Source organism: Meriones unguiculatus, chromosome 2, assembly GCF_030254825.1.
Source record: "Meriones unguiculatus strain TT.TT164.6M chromosome 2, Bangor_MerUng_6.1, whole genome shotgun sequence".
Lineage (NCBI taxonomy): Eukaryota > Metazoa > Chordata > Mammalia > Rodentia > Muridae > Meriones > Meriones unguiculatus.
This window is the reverse complement of record NC_083350.1, coordinates 101654323-101669107: the sequence shown is the minus strand read 5'-3', so window position 1 is coordinate 101669107 and position 14785 is coordinate 101654323. Positions and strand designations below refer to the sequence as shown.

Here is a 14785-nt window from a genome sequence, read left to right as displayed (position 1 = left end):
CCTCTCCTTCCCTCCTTCCCCCTCCTTCCCTCCCTTCCTTCCTCCTCTTTCCCTTCCTCCATTTCTTTTTTTCTATTGACCAGGCTAACCTTGAATTCAAAGATCCACCTCCTTCAGCCTCCTGAGTGCTGGGATTAACTTTTTCTTTAAACACATTAATTTATTTAGATTGTGTGTGCTGTGTTGCTGTGTGTGTTCTGACACACAGAAGTCAGAGGACAACTCGCTCGAGTCGGTTCATTTCTTTTATCGTGGGTTCTGGGGCTCAAGCTCAGGTCACCAGGCTTGCATGGCAAATGCTTTCACCCATTCAGCCATTTCCCTGGTCCCTCATAATTACTCTCCTTAATTTAAAGAATTAGATTTAAGTTCCCTTCTTAAGAGGACTTAATCTCTAGCACCACTGAAGAATTGGTCAGGAGACAAAGTTCAGGCGGTCATATTCCTTTATTACATACATGAAATATAAAAACACATTCACAAAGCAATATATATATATTTCTTGTGAGTCCACAGGACCTCAGGGAAAAATATGCTCTGGATGTGAAGCTAAAGTTTTAGCATTGTGGTTCCTGGTTTGTAAATTCAAGTACAGCAGAAACTGTAAGTGGCGTGGCTATGCCTGGATAAAGAGAGTGAAAGATAATGAAGAACAGCAACCCGGTGGGCTGATCACATATGCTGTGTTAAGAAACGGGTAAATGCCATGACCATGTGCTGTTAATAAAAGAAGGGAGAAACTGGTCCAATAGTCATGTTTAAATACTAAACAAAAAATAGAACAAATTCTGTGTTTACAATAATTTTCAAAGTGTGTACAAGTGCCTCAAAAATAAATGAGCTTTCTGACATTTGAAGTCTACTTCCCCTTTATGCAAACATATCTCTACATTTATGGTTTCTCTTTCTTGTTTTAAAGTCTCTCTCTCTCTCTCTTTCTCTCTCTAAGTTTCATTATGGCCAGTATCTTGTGATCTAACCTCTCACCCCAAACTGAGACGTCACGCAAACGTTTGTTCTCCTTTTAGGTTGCGTCTCTACAGCGTTTCGCTCAGTGTCTAGAGCCCAGTGGCAGTTTCCTTTATCTGTAGCTCCTTTGTCCATCTGCAGCGGCAGGGCTTCTGTTTCAGCAGGTCTTCACGCAGCCTCTCTCTTTTCTTCCCGTAGACAGCAGTCTCCAACTTTCACAAACAAGTGGTAGATAAAGTGCTTTACAGAAGGAAATACTATATATACACACAGACACGGCCCACTCACACCCCACACACCCAAGTCCACACACAGCACACAAGACAAGGCTCTTTTAAAGAAACGCCTGTCCTGACAGTAGAGTTGGGGGCAGGGGTTCCCTAAAAAATCTCATCAATTCCTTAAATAGCATCAAACACAAAGTAAATGGCATACTGAAGCTGGGAGGAGACCTTGTCAGGGATGCAGCCCTTATGGATGACTGTAAAATATCACGTCGCTATTAAAACGTTCTCAATAGCTATGGCTTTCGGAACCAGTTCCACTCAAAGCATCGGCTCAGGGGGGTTCTTTCCTCTTTCTGAAACAAAACTGTTTTCAAACACAGATACAGAACAGATGGGTTAGACAAGGCCTATGCATTGGAACATTTTTTTCCCCTACATTTTGGCACTTAAAAAAATATTCCAGTTTCATTCTGAGGTCTCTTTTTCATTATACTTGTGTATCTGCGACCAAGAGAAGAGCCGTTGTGTGCTTAACACCTCCGGTGCTATTTGCACTCTCTTTTTAAGATGTGCATAACTCTTCTCCCAAGAGCTGGTTTCCAGTGCTGGACAAAGCTTTTCATATTCACAATCAATTTGCCTGTTCTCACATCCTCATGTCCGGCTACCAGGTACTCCAAACCTGAAAGCACAAAGGAGATACACACGTTATACCTACTGTACTTTTTTGTTTGTTTGTTTGAGACGGGGTTTTCTCTGCGCTCTCTCTGTAGACCAGGCTGGCCTCAAGCTCACAGAGATCTGCCTGCCTCTGCCTCCTAAGTGACAGGATTAAAAGCATGGGCCACCGTCACTGGACAAACATTATTAAAGGAAGGAATGCGACTTCAGCAGTTCCATACATTCCTGGTTCACAGTGTTATGTAGGCATAGATAAGATAGAGAATCACAAATAATAAGAGCTGACATCTAGTATATGTCATATGTCATGTGCTGTACACATTCTCTCCTATGACCTTGACGATGACTCATAAAGTAAGTATTAACGTCACTATTTTTTCATATAAATGAGAAACAAAGGCTCAGAAGTTAGGAAGCTTGGTCAGTTTCTCCTACTAAGTAGCAGAGATTGACTGAAACTCAGGGCTGTCTGATTCTTGACCTCTGTGTTGCTCCACCCTGAGTGAGAGAGCAGCGAGGGGTCAATGAGCACTTGACAGTGCTCATTCCCTGGGTGGTGTGGTAGCAGCAATTAGGAAGATTTTACAAGCTGGGTGGTGGTGGCACACGGCTCCCAGCACTCTGGAGGCAGAAGAAGGTGGACCTCTGAGTTCTGGGCCAACTTAGCCCTCATCGAGAGTTCCAGGGTAGCCAAATATACATGGAGGAACCCTGCCTCAAAAACAACAAACAAGCAACTAAAACAAAAAGAGGACTATGCAAAAGTGAAGCAACTTAGAAAAAGTTAGAAGAGAGCTATGGGTGACAAAAATGACACAGGTACTCTCTATACAGTTTCTTTGAGAAATGACTATAAGAAGCTTGCTTGTGAACAAAATAAAGCCCCCCCCCCAAAAAAAAAAGAAAGAAAAAGAACATGGTGAGACCTATCACATTTAATGCTGCCCTTACTAGTAAAACAAATTTTCAGGCTTACAGTAAAAAGTTCTGGCTAAGAAATGCCAAAACTGGGGTGGATTGTCTCTTTATAAAGAAAATTATAATATCCACATTGCATATTTGAAATGGTGTCAGCTTTTAAATATTTTTAAATTTATTTTTTATTGATTATTGTTTGTTCACTTTGTATCCCAGCTAAAGCCTCCTCCATCATCCCGTCCCAATCCTCTCCCATCATCTCCTGCCATGCTCCTCCCCCAGTCCACGGATAGGGGAGGTCCTCTTCCCTTCCCTCTGACCCTAGTCTATCAGGTCTGGCTGCATTGTCTTCCTCTGTGGCCTGGTAAGGCTGCTCCCCCACCAGGGGGAATGGTGTCAGTTTTGATACTTAGAAACAATATAAAAGATAGGATTAGAAAAATAATTATGCTTGTAACTTTCAAAGACAAAGAGCTATATACTTTAAATTTTTAATTAAAAGACTAAATTTTAAAATTCAAATAAATATCAGTTTAAAATTATGAGCCACGTAATAAGGATGCATACCTGTAATCCTCATTATGGCAGCCACCTGGGACATCATTACAACTGACACCATCACACATATGCAATGTGGCTATTACCATTTTCTTTATAAGGAGACAATCCACCCCTCTGTGCATTTTTTACTCTAAGGCAAGAGGATCCCAAGTCTGGGATCCTGGGCAATTTAGCAAGATCACATCTCAAAGTAAAAAAGGGCTGTAGATAAAGCTCAGAGGCAGGGTACTTATCTGGCAATGCACAATGACCTAGGTTCAATACCTAGGAAAACAAACATCCAAGCTAATATTGCTATTGTCTAACATAGTTTTCTTTTTACAAACACAATGAGCATTGAAAAACATATATGTATCTTGTTATTGCCTAATGTTTAAATAATAAAGTTCTCTTTTTTAAATGCAATAAGCATTTACAAAAACAAAACAAAACAAAACAAAAAAAAAACCCCTCAAAAAACAAAACTTCCAGGTTGGTGAGATGACTCAGTGGTTAAGAGCAGCGGCTCTTCTTACAGAGACCCCTGGTTTGACTCCCAGCACCTACAGGGCAGCTCGCAACCATTTGTAGTCCCAGGAGACCTGCCACTCTCTGCTGGTCTCTGCGTACCCGATGAATACGGGACACAGACATGCATGCAGGCAAAACATGAGTACACATAAAAGAAAAATAAAGGTTTAAAAATTAAAAAAACAACTTGAAGATCAAGACCATTATTTTAAATTACTTTCAACCTATAAGTGAGGCTGGACAGATGGCTCAGCAGTTAAGAGCATTGTCTGCAATTCCAAAGGACCCGGGTTCAATTCCCAGCACCCACACGGCAGCTCACAACCGTCTCATAACTCCTGTTTCAGGGGACCTGACCCCCTTACACATGCAGACAAAACACCAATGCATGTTTAAAAAGACAACTAAAAATAAACCTATAAATAGAACAGACAGTACAGGAATTTACCATTGACAGCATCAATGTAAAACTAATATAAATGATACTGAATAACCCCCGAAGGCACGAGCACATCAAGCCATCACACAGTGGCTTCTTTTATATCCTTTAGCAGCACTTCACATTTAAGCTGTCTGTCTTTATGGTTTGATGTCTGCTTCATTATATGTTTGAGGGCACAAAGGTTTTATCTATTTAAAAAAAACAAAGAAGTATGCTCTGGTGCTAGTGTTGGTATTCAAAGATCTGTGATTGATAAGATGTATGCATGAGTCACAGAGAATGAGGTTGGCATGGATGCGGATGGCCAGCAGGCTGTGCCTTTCCTTTTTTTTTTTTCTTTTTGTCTTTTTTCTGTTTCTTTCTTTCTCTTTTTCTCTCTTGCTTTCTTTCTTTCTTGTTTGTTTTTGAGACAAGGTCTCTCTGTGTAGCCTTGGCTGTCCTGGAACTCACTCTGTAGACCAGGCTGGCCTCAAACTCAGACATTCTCCTGCCTTTGCCTCCTGGAGTGCTGGGATTAACGGCCTGTATCACCACAGCCCCGTTTGGATGGCTCCTTTTCAAAGGCAGCTTGGTAGACAAGTTTCCTTATCAGTCTTCTTTGGTTTTAGTCATTGAAATTGTAAAAATGGAAAAACAAAAGCAAAGTGAAACAGTGTCTGGTTTTGCTTTGGCAGCTTCCAGATTTTTCTTCAAAGCAAGTAAACATGTTTTCAAGAATTCTTTGAATAATTGCACTTATGTTTTCAATTGTGATGAACTCAGTTGGTTCTTTGACTCTGGCACAGACCTGAGTAGGAAATATAGCTCACTTCCTGGAGGGTGGCTCAGAATGTCAAAGCTTTTGTTTTTAATGTCATTCTGCAAAACTGGACAGACTTTTTTTTCTTTTTGCCAAGATAACAGAAGTTTGCTCATGAGAGGAGTCCTTAGCACAGATCATTGGGTAACAGAATTTAAATGAACGATTTTTTGTTTCTTGTACTCAAAACTCCAAGTTTCTTATTTATTATTCAGATTTATTCTTTGGAACTATTTATTTTAATAATTAAAGAAGTGTCCCTTCTGCCTTATTGAAGTGTAAATGAAATTAAGTAAAATATTAGAGGGATGAAAGAGAGTATAAAAAATTACTTAATTGGAGAAAATATTTTTCTAAAGCCAGTTTAAATTTTAGATTAAGGTATTTCGTTTGTAGTTTTCCCCTGCTATCTGTTTCTTTTCGCTTGTTAATTAAGAGCTCATATCAACCTAACTTGGTTTCTTGCCTCCTACAGGGGAATAAATTAGATGCACCTGTTGCAGCAGTGGCCTCCAGCACACACGACGACTTGACTTCATAAACAGGGATTTCATGAAATACAGGAGCAGCGAGGAAGGCCTCTGTTTCTCTAGAACTTATTATCTGAGCATTACGGTAGTGTTATTTGAGTGCCGGAGGGGCGTTGGAGAGACTACGGTCAGAGATCTAAATCCTGTTTTCAAATTTAGCACGCAGGGCAGAGAGGACACAGTATGCGAGGTGGAGATTTACTCCTAGAGAACGGTTTTTGCCATAATTAGGAGAGTTGCTACACATCCTGATGGAAGGTTGTCACGGAGAGCCCTACCTCAGCTGGCCTACACTCTGAGAGTACCGCGGCCAGAGGGCTGTGTTTATAGGACACGGAAGCCTGGACTCCCGAGGGGTCTTAGGAGCTCAGCCCGGCGCTGTCACCACCATCTCTGCCTTATATTTTTAAGGTTCAAATCAAATCTTGTTCTGTTCCAAGTTTCTCTAAGATTGTATTTAAATTATTTCCCCTGCTGGTTCTCATTTCAAACCAGAACGATCACTTAATGAAAAACAACACGATGCAAACTGGAGAGTTGTTTTCCATCCAGGAGAAACAGATGCTTCTCATGCAATGGTAGCCCGCTTTCAGTGTTGTTTGCACAGATGGGCTTTTGCATTGGCGCAGCCTTTGGGAACCGGTTCTCATGCAACAGGACCTAGCTTTCAAATATCGCGCTGGGGTAGCTAGGCTCACCAAAGCGCGGTCAGTGCAACGGGCGCCTGGAGCCAATATGAGGGTTTGCTTTCAGAACAGCAAGTATTATATGGCAGGATTTTAAAATATTTAATTTTTATAGAGCACATGAAGGAGGTTTTTTTTTTTTTTTTAATGTCAGTTCAAAGAATATCCTTTTGGATTTTACTCAGTATTCGGACGGTTAGAGGAGATACGCTCTTTATGGAGTTTTGGTTCAGAGGGTATAAGACAGACAGACAGTTTGCAGAGACAAGGTTCACAAGCTTAATTAATGAAGTCTAGCTAACGCTCACCTGGATTGAGGATTGGACAGGTGCAGCCGCGGTTAGTCCAGGACTCGGGATAGAGTGTTCTCTTGCCTCGTAAGATCTTCAGTTTGGTAGACTGTAAGACCTTTTTAATCTTCACATTGACTTCAGCATGTGAGCCTTTATCGTGAGCCGATAAAATCTTGATTTTTAACACTGTAACAACACAATTCCAAAAGTAAAAAGCAAAACCCGGATACTATGTTTTCTTTTGAAATTTGAGCTACTTGAATAGTCATTCCCAAGTATGTTGAAAAGGTGAACTGATGAAAATCAGAATATGGAAATTTGCTTGAAAGATCATTCACGTTTGCAATGACTTAAACTCATTTATGTTTAATTTTCTTTTTATTGGGAAATTTCAACTTTTGTCCCCTCTCCAACTATGACACTAAAGAAATGTTAACCATTGCCTACTTCAAATGTAATTTTAAGTATATTCAGTTGAATCAGGCACGGTGGTGCACACCTTAATCCCAGGACTTGGGAGGCAGAGGCAGGTGGCTTTCTGAGTTCAAGGCCAGCTTGGTCTACCGAGTGAGTTCTAGGATAGCCAGAGTCACAGAGAGAAACCTGTTTCAAAAAACAGAAAACAAACAAACAAACCAAATCAAAGCAAAAAAGAACATTGATCTATCAAAGCTACAGAGAACGAATACGTAGGAAGTAGAACTATTGTCCTGGTTCTTATTTATATACTGATTCTGTGGTTGACTGTGTGTGATGTTATGAGAGAGAACAAAATGATTTGGTAGAGTATATTTTACATCATTCTACAGAGGTTACCTAACATTATTGATTGTTTACTGTTCTTGGGAGTAGAATCTAAGCTGACTAGATGAGACAAATTGCCCTCCTACATGATAAAAGGACTGAGTGTTCTTTTGATTTGATTTGTTTTAGGATGTATTTATTTTTATTTTATGTGTATGAGTGTTTGCCTGCATGTATGTATGTGCGACACACGTGTGCCTGTGCCCATGGAGGCCAGCTGTGAGCTACTATGATGATGCTGGAAACTGAACCCTGGTCCTCTGTAAGACTAGCAAGGGCTCGTAAGCGCAGAGCCATCTCTCCAGACCCTTTTAAAATTTTTAATAATTGAAAAAAATATTTGCAAATCGACGTATAGGAATTGTACATGCTTCTGAGATCCTATGTGACATGTTAACATATGCGCTGTAGTCAAGCCCTCACCACCCTCCTGCAGCAGAAACACGTACAGTCGTTCCCTCTCTCTCTTTCTGCGGCATACAGGGTACTGCTCTATGATTACAGACCTCACCATTCTGCTTGACTTACGATTCCGTTATGCCCTTCTGTCTATGGATGGAAATGAAATTAGGTAATGAAGCATGTTGGGAAGAAAAGAATGTAGACCTAAGGAACACTAGTTTTCTTCATCATAAAGAGAGTTCACAGACTTTGATAGGAGATTGTGTGTAATGGGAGAACCCGAGCTTAGCTGAGCCCGTATCCCAAGAATACCATGTCAGACAGATGTCTTCACTGAAGCATCATAGATTAGACTTATAGGGGATCTTGAGAATGAACCTAGTCTTACAAGCTTTTAAGAAATTAAGTGAAAGGAGTTCACACAGCTAGTTGCTTTGCATTTAGCGTGTGGACTAGGCCCATGGTGAAATGAAGATGTGTGTGTGCAAGGAGCACACGGCAGGAAGCAAGCAGTATGATTATTCTGTTAGCCTGTAAGCTCAAAGGCAGCAGGGAACCTGGCTCCATCACTGCTGTTATCTAATGAGTACTTGAAGAAGGAATAAACAAACAAACAATCAAAAAATCAAGTGATTTTCCTCTGTAGTGCCAGAGGATAAAGCTAGAGAAACCAATATTTTTTCCCTAGCCTTGTAGCACACTTATAGCACACTTAGCAAGACCTAAGGTACTTCATCACCCCCTTAACAATGTTTAAATTTTCTTAAATAGAAAGCTAATAGTTGATTGCTTATTTGTCAGAGAGCTTCTCAGTCTAGGCAATGAGACCAGTTGACATAGTCACTGGACTGACTGATTCTGGACAGAATTGCCATGTTTCTTGCTTTCAGTAGTAACTTCATTCCCTTTAAACTCCTTTTCCTTTACTAGACACTATATTTTCTAAGTTTTTCTTCTATTGGTCAAATTGGGAAGATAAAGAAGTATGCTTGTAATTTTGGAATATATATATATATATATATATATATATATATATATGTCACTGACTATTTAATTCTTATAAGACTAAAAAAATATTATAAAGAATAGAAATGCTGGCAGGCTTGGTGGTTCCCAGCACATGGGAGACAGGCAGATCTTTTCCACTTGGAGGCCAGCATGATAGCAAGTTTCAGGCCAGCCAAACAGACAAACAAATGACTAAATGAAAATCAAGAATGAAAGTACTCTGCTTGGTTTTGTGAATCAAGACTGAAAAAGTTTCTCTTTATTTGAATGTATATTTTTCAGCCATGGAAACTGTGGGGCAATTGAAAAGGCTCAGACAGTGGTCAAGGATGTGTTGTCAAGATAAGGTATCCTCACAAATTTCCTAGTAAATAGATAACCATTTAGAATATGAAGATAGTAAGAGTCATTATTTAGAGAAACACTCTTCCTTTTCTCATATGCGTGTATATATGTACATACATATGTATATGTATTGATATCATTACCAGTGTATGTATTGGTACATGTATATGTATTGGTATTTGAATGGTAGAATATTTAGAGATATTGGGAAACAGACCTAGTTTAGTTGAGTCACCAATCTTTTCTGTTTTGTTTTTTTTTTTTTTTTTTTGAGACAGGTTCTCTGTAACTCTGGCTGTCCTGGAACTCACTCTGTAGACCAGGCTGGCCTCGAACTCAGAGATCCACCTGCCACTGCCTCCCAACTGCTGGGATTAAAGGAATGCACCTAGTTGAATCACTAATTTCAATAACTCACAAACAACCTTCTTACCATTTCTCAAGCATCTAATAGGCTATGGAATCTCATCAGCCAGGCCTCTAGTTTCCTTGCAAACCTTTGTACTTAGCTTGGATAGGGTGCACACAGCATCAAGGATTCAAACTCACCATATGAATACTTCATTCCACAGAACGCCTTGGGGTTTCCTAACACTTGTTCCTTACATTCACATTTACCTATATTAAAGTAAATAGAAACTTGTGTTATGGGCAGGTGGGATGGGGTTCAGAAGAAAAATCCAGGCAACACACTTTACTCCTTCATTGATTCATGTAACATGTGTTAATATTAAGCAGTCATGAAAACAATTTGAAAGAAGTAAAGTCTCTTTCTAAATGGAGTTAACTATCATCTAATAAAATATCAACCTAAGTAAAGTATGGAAGATAAAATCAACATCAAATTCCAGCGTACAAACTGATGTTGTGATGATTGTAGCCCAGTGTCAATACTCCCTGTTAATAAAAAGGAGCAGCTAAAAGTGTAAACCTATAGAAAATAAATAAGCATAGTAAGTATCCAATAAATTATGCCAATGAAAAGCAAATAAAGTACTTGGTAGTGCATTGAAGGTAAATACGAAGTGCTAGGCCCGGTAAGATATCATTCAGAACACCTAAGGGTGAGCAAGATACAATTCTTGCCCAAGGCTTGCAATTGGGTAAGTAAAAAACAGTGAGTCTATAATAGAAATGCTTAGGTGGGAGGGTCCCATATTTGGGAAGATGAGAAAAGCCCTCAAGGCTGAAGAAAGATGTAGAATGGTCTTTTACGAAAAGATAGGGTAGTTTCTGCCAACAGCTGAAATCATATGCTAGAACTGTTGCGTGTGAAGAGAATCGCCAGGCCCCATACGAAACTTTCAAAACATTTCTGAACAAAAATGAGCGTCATGAAAATCAAGTTCTCAGTTAACAGAGGACTGTGGTATCACTATGAGAAATGAGAGTGTTAAATAAAATTTAATTGAACAACATTAAATAAATAGGAACATTTCAGGGCTTTAGAGTTTTAAAGGCGCCAGTAGCAATCGCCTATAGTTTTGTGCTTTGAAGGACCTAGAGTAGCAGCTCTTGGAAGGGAGAAGCAGCCAAGATCAGAATTCAGTATGAGCAGGAATCAGTGAGACACCAGGCAGCCAGGAGCAGAGCCAGGCACTTTGTCATGGGCAGACTTCTGTAAGACTATAGTGAGCAAGGAACGGTGGCTCCTTCTAGAAAAACCGAGTGGCACTAACCCGGAAGTATCAGGGAAGAGGGAAAACTGGATCTGGCCAGACTAAAATGACAACGGCCTAGGAAAAGGTGGATACAGTGAATCAGAGAATGCTGGCAGAACATCTGGGAAGAAATGCCAATCCAGCAAGGGTGGTGTGGGAAACTCTGGCATATCAGCTACAGCAAGCCATGCTACAGAAAAGGAGTGTAACATTTACAAGTGGAAAATCCCAAGCAGAATTAAGTAGCGGGAAACAGAAGTTACAGGAGCTTAATGCCAGCTGTTACGATTTGCTTACAATGTGCGCACAGCAATGAGCCTCATTCAGAAACTGCAGTCAGTGAACTGCCCGCGGCCTTTGAAAACTGCACGGAAGCAGGCGTGTGCTCGCTGCCATTATGCCACAAAACCTAACGGAACAACGAGTGACTGGCTTACACGGCTCCCACCACAAAGCTCTCTTGTCAGGGCTTTCGGGAGCGCTCACAAGTCCGTCATTTGAAAGTTTGCTTTTGGCTGCCTGACAATGCCCTTTTTCACATGCTTAGAGTTTAAGCATTAACATGCGTTGGTCAGGCTGGGTTCTGTGGGGGTACTCATGCTGTCTCAGCTACGCAGAAGGCTGAGCCCAACGGACTCTTTGAGCCCAGGAGTTCACGCCCTGCCTGGGCAGACCATGAGAGCCGATCTCAGAGAATGATATTTTTCATTTGTCAGGACTTAAGGAATCTGGAGATGGAAAAAGCCTGTTTGGTTACAGCGAGTCGCTAGGACATTTTGAGGAATGAACGTTTGCTCACGGTTCTTTGCTACTAGTTAACGCTAGGTTTATCTTCCAGGAGGTCAGAGTTCACATATGGCATTTTCTACCTCCTAAGTGGTGGAAGGGACAGATGTGAGGGCTAGAAATGAGCTCAGTGGTGGGGCATGCTGCCTAGCATGTATGTGGCTCAGGGCTTCCTCTCTGGCACTGAGAAAGAAAGGGGAAAGAAGAAGGAAGTTGGGGAGGAAAGGAGAAAAGAGAGAGAGAGAGAGAGAGAGAGAGAGAGAAAGAAATTAAGTTTACTTTGTGACAGACACCAATTTCTGTTGGCATTCTGCCTTCTAGTTGTAGTTGAAAACTTTTTGTGGTGTCTACAGTAGATGGACAGACAGGTAGGCAGCTAGGTTTGAGGACGAATGGGCTTTGTAAGGGCTTAGGAAACTGGCTGTCAGCTTTTGTCAAAGGTTCCCAGGAGCACTGAGCTATACCCAAAGGGAATGCAGAGGCTGAGCAGTCTTCCTCCCTTAGGGACTCATCCAGATGGACCCCAGGGGCTCCCTGGGGATAGTCTGGGCCTAACAGCTGTGAGGACAATTGACGTGCTCACTGGGCACTCTGCCAGCTCCCTAATAACACGCACAATGGGCTTGGTGGATGTCCCCTAGATTTGGTCCAGCAGGCAGTTACAGATTAGAAGTCATTGTTGTAACAAGGTAAAGGACAGCTTTTGAGAGTGGCTACTGAAGTGACAAAATGTGGACCACATCACATTAAAGCCAAAAATAATGATAAATATTTGTCTTCTTTCCCAAATGCTTAAGCCAAGCACGGGGCACACCTGTAATTACAGCACTTGGGCGGCAGAGACCGGCCAGCCTGGCCTGTACAATTAGACTTTGTCTCAAACAGAAATAAATAGATAAGACAACATATTACTTTATATTACCTACCTTCTTCTAGTACAAGTTAGAATGAGAACATTAGGAAAATTATTCTATGTTTAGTCAGAATAAGCAGAATCACAAATACCACTGCCCCTCAAGTTTGGATTCATAAATCTTGTTGTCGTTGTTGAGACATTGTATCTCTATGTAGACCTAGCTATCCTGGAGCTTGTTATGTACACTAGGCTGGCCTTGAACTCACAGAGATCCTCCATGCCTCTGTCTCCCAAATGCTGTGGGGTTAAAGGCTCAATTACCATGTCTGGCTTGATTCTTGAATCTTTTTTTGTTGTTTTTGTTTGTTTCTTTCTTTTTTTTTTTTTTTTTTTTGAGGCAGAGTTTCTCTGTGTAGCCTTGGCTGTCATGGACTTGCTTTGTAGACTAGGCTGGGCTTGAACTCATAGAGATCCACCCGCCTCTGACTCCCTGAGTGCTGCGATTAGAGGCTTGTACCACGGTGCCCCAAAGAAACCATTGCAAAAAACATCACACCCCAATTTTTTTTTTATCTTGGATTATAGGTTTCACATGAAAATGTTAAAGCAATGACTCCTTCATTATCTAGAATGTAGATTGAATTAAATGAGAACTCTAAAATTCTCTGTGTGTCTGAAAATTATGAAATGTTGGCAAAAATATTATTAGCCAAGCAATACTGTTTTGTAATTCATACTCAAATTTATTTGTTTGTTTATTTATTCGTGTATATGTATGGGTCTATTTTAGGGCTTACATGTATATGTGTGTGGTATGCATGTGTTTGGTAGAGGCTAGAGTCAGTGTCAAACATCTTCTTTAATTGCCTTTATTTTTTGGGATGGAGTTCCTCTCACTTTGAGCTTGCTGATCATAGCTAGATTGCCTGGACAGCAAGCCCCAGGCATTATGATGTTTATGTTTGCCCTTTTTTCCCTTCCCCCAAATGCTGGGATTACGGTCCTGTGCCACGGTAGATTGTTGTTTGTTTTAATGCTTGTGCTGGGAAATTGCTGTGGGACTGTTTCCTCTTAGTTTGAAACAATGGATCCTGCAGGGAAGCTCCCTCAGGAGGAAGGTACACAACTCTAAACAGCTTCAGGAAGTCCCTGAAACTGACCAGATTCATTTAGGCCATTCCTGCCAGATTAGGCCTAGAACCTGAGAGTGCTCCTGAGATGGAGAAGCTCCTGCCGCAATGCCCAGGAGACTTGTGGATGAGCAGAGCTGTGCCACGAGGGCTCTCGGAGGAGAAAAGGTACAGAAAACTGAGGTCAGGCCAGCTGCCCGGAAGAAGCCAGCTGAGCTGCAGTTAGACCTACCTAGGAAAGGGGACTCTCCAACCTGCTGAGCTGCCTGCTGGCTGTGCAGTGTACCCCAGGCTTTCTAGCCTTTGTGAGCCGCCACCCATGCCGTGGTGGGCGTTGGTGATGCAGCTGTCTTTGAGTCATTTCCGCCTCTGTCAGTAACCCATCATCCACCTTCCTCTAAGGATCCCCAGCAGTACTCACTGGGTCACCAGGGTGGGCTTTGGTGGTATCTGTACTTTGGTCTGTCTGGGTTCCTATTTGGGGTGAACAGACAAGTGGGTGTGTCTTCTCAGGAAAAGCTTTGTCACAGCAGAGATCAAAGTCAGATCCCCACGCTTGCTGGGAAAGCATTTTTTGGCCAAGCCACGGCCTCAGCCCCATGGCAGGCTTCAACACACAGCCATGTTAGGACAAGGAGGAAATAAAAGAAATGGAGTCCATACATCAGAGCCATGTAACAGCCTCCTGTGGTTTAGAAACGACAGAGTGTGTAGAGAGTTGCAGGGTTGGGGGCGGGAGCAAAGAGTCCGGGGGTTCATCAGAAATCACAGATCCTTCGGTTCTGTTTTCAGACTCAAGTAGCCGTGGTCAGACCTATGGGGTAAAAGGAACTAAGGAGGCTCTTTTAAAAGACACAGAGCGGCTTGGGTTCTCCTTGATGATGAAAAGAGCTTTGGAAAATAAAACTGTAGCTGTGGTCTTTTAGTTTATTATTTGCAAAACTAGGTAGGTGGGCAGCACCGGGGAGCTTTAAATTTTTTACTGTGACATTCTACATTTTTCATGAAAATATATATAATTATACTATATAAACATATTTATTTATATAATATATAACTAAATTTATAGATGAACTATACAATATATAAAATTATTTATCATACATAAAAATTTGTATATAATATAGAAATATATTAAATATATAAATATATTTATTTTTATATATTTTATTACATA

General features: G+C 41.1%; 1 protein-coding gene across 3 annotated transcripts in view; it reads right to left on the bottom strand.

Annotated features, from left to right (window-relative positions):
* Positions 1 to 428: 428 nt before the first annotated feature.
* Positions 429 to 14785, bottom strand: part of Ntn4 (netrin 4) — a 109008-nt gene continuing 94651 nt past the window's right edge. For all 3 annotated transcript variants that reach the window (XM_060377933.1, XM_060377931.1, XM_060377932.1), the window contains exons 8-10: positions 9725 to 9793; positions 6632 to 6802; positions 429 to 1878 (exon numbers count right to left, since the gene is read on the bottom strand). In XM_060377933.1, coding sequence (XP_060233916.1) covers positions 1742 to 1878; positions 6632 to 6802; positions 9725 to 9793 — 377 coding nt within the window. In that variant the 3' untranslated portion in view covers positions 429 to 1741. The remainder of the gene's footprint in view (positions 1879 to 6631; positions 6803 to 9724; positions 9794 to 14785) is intronic.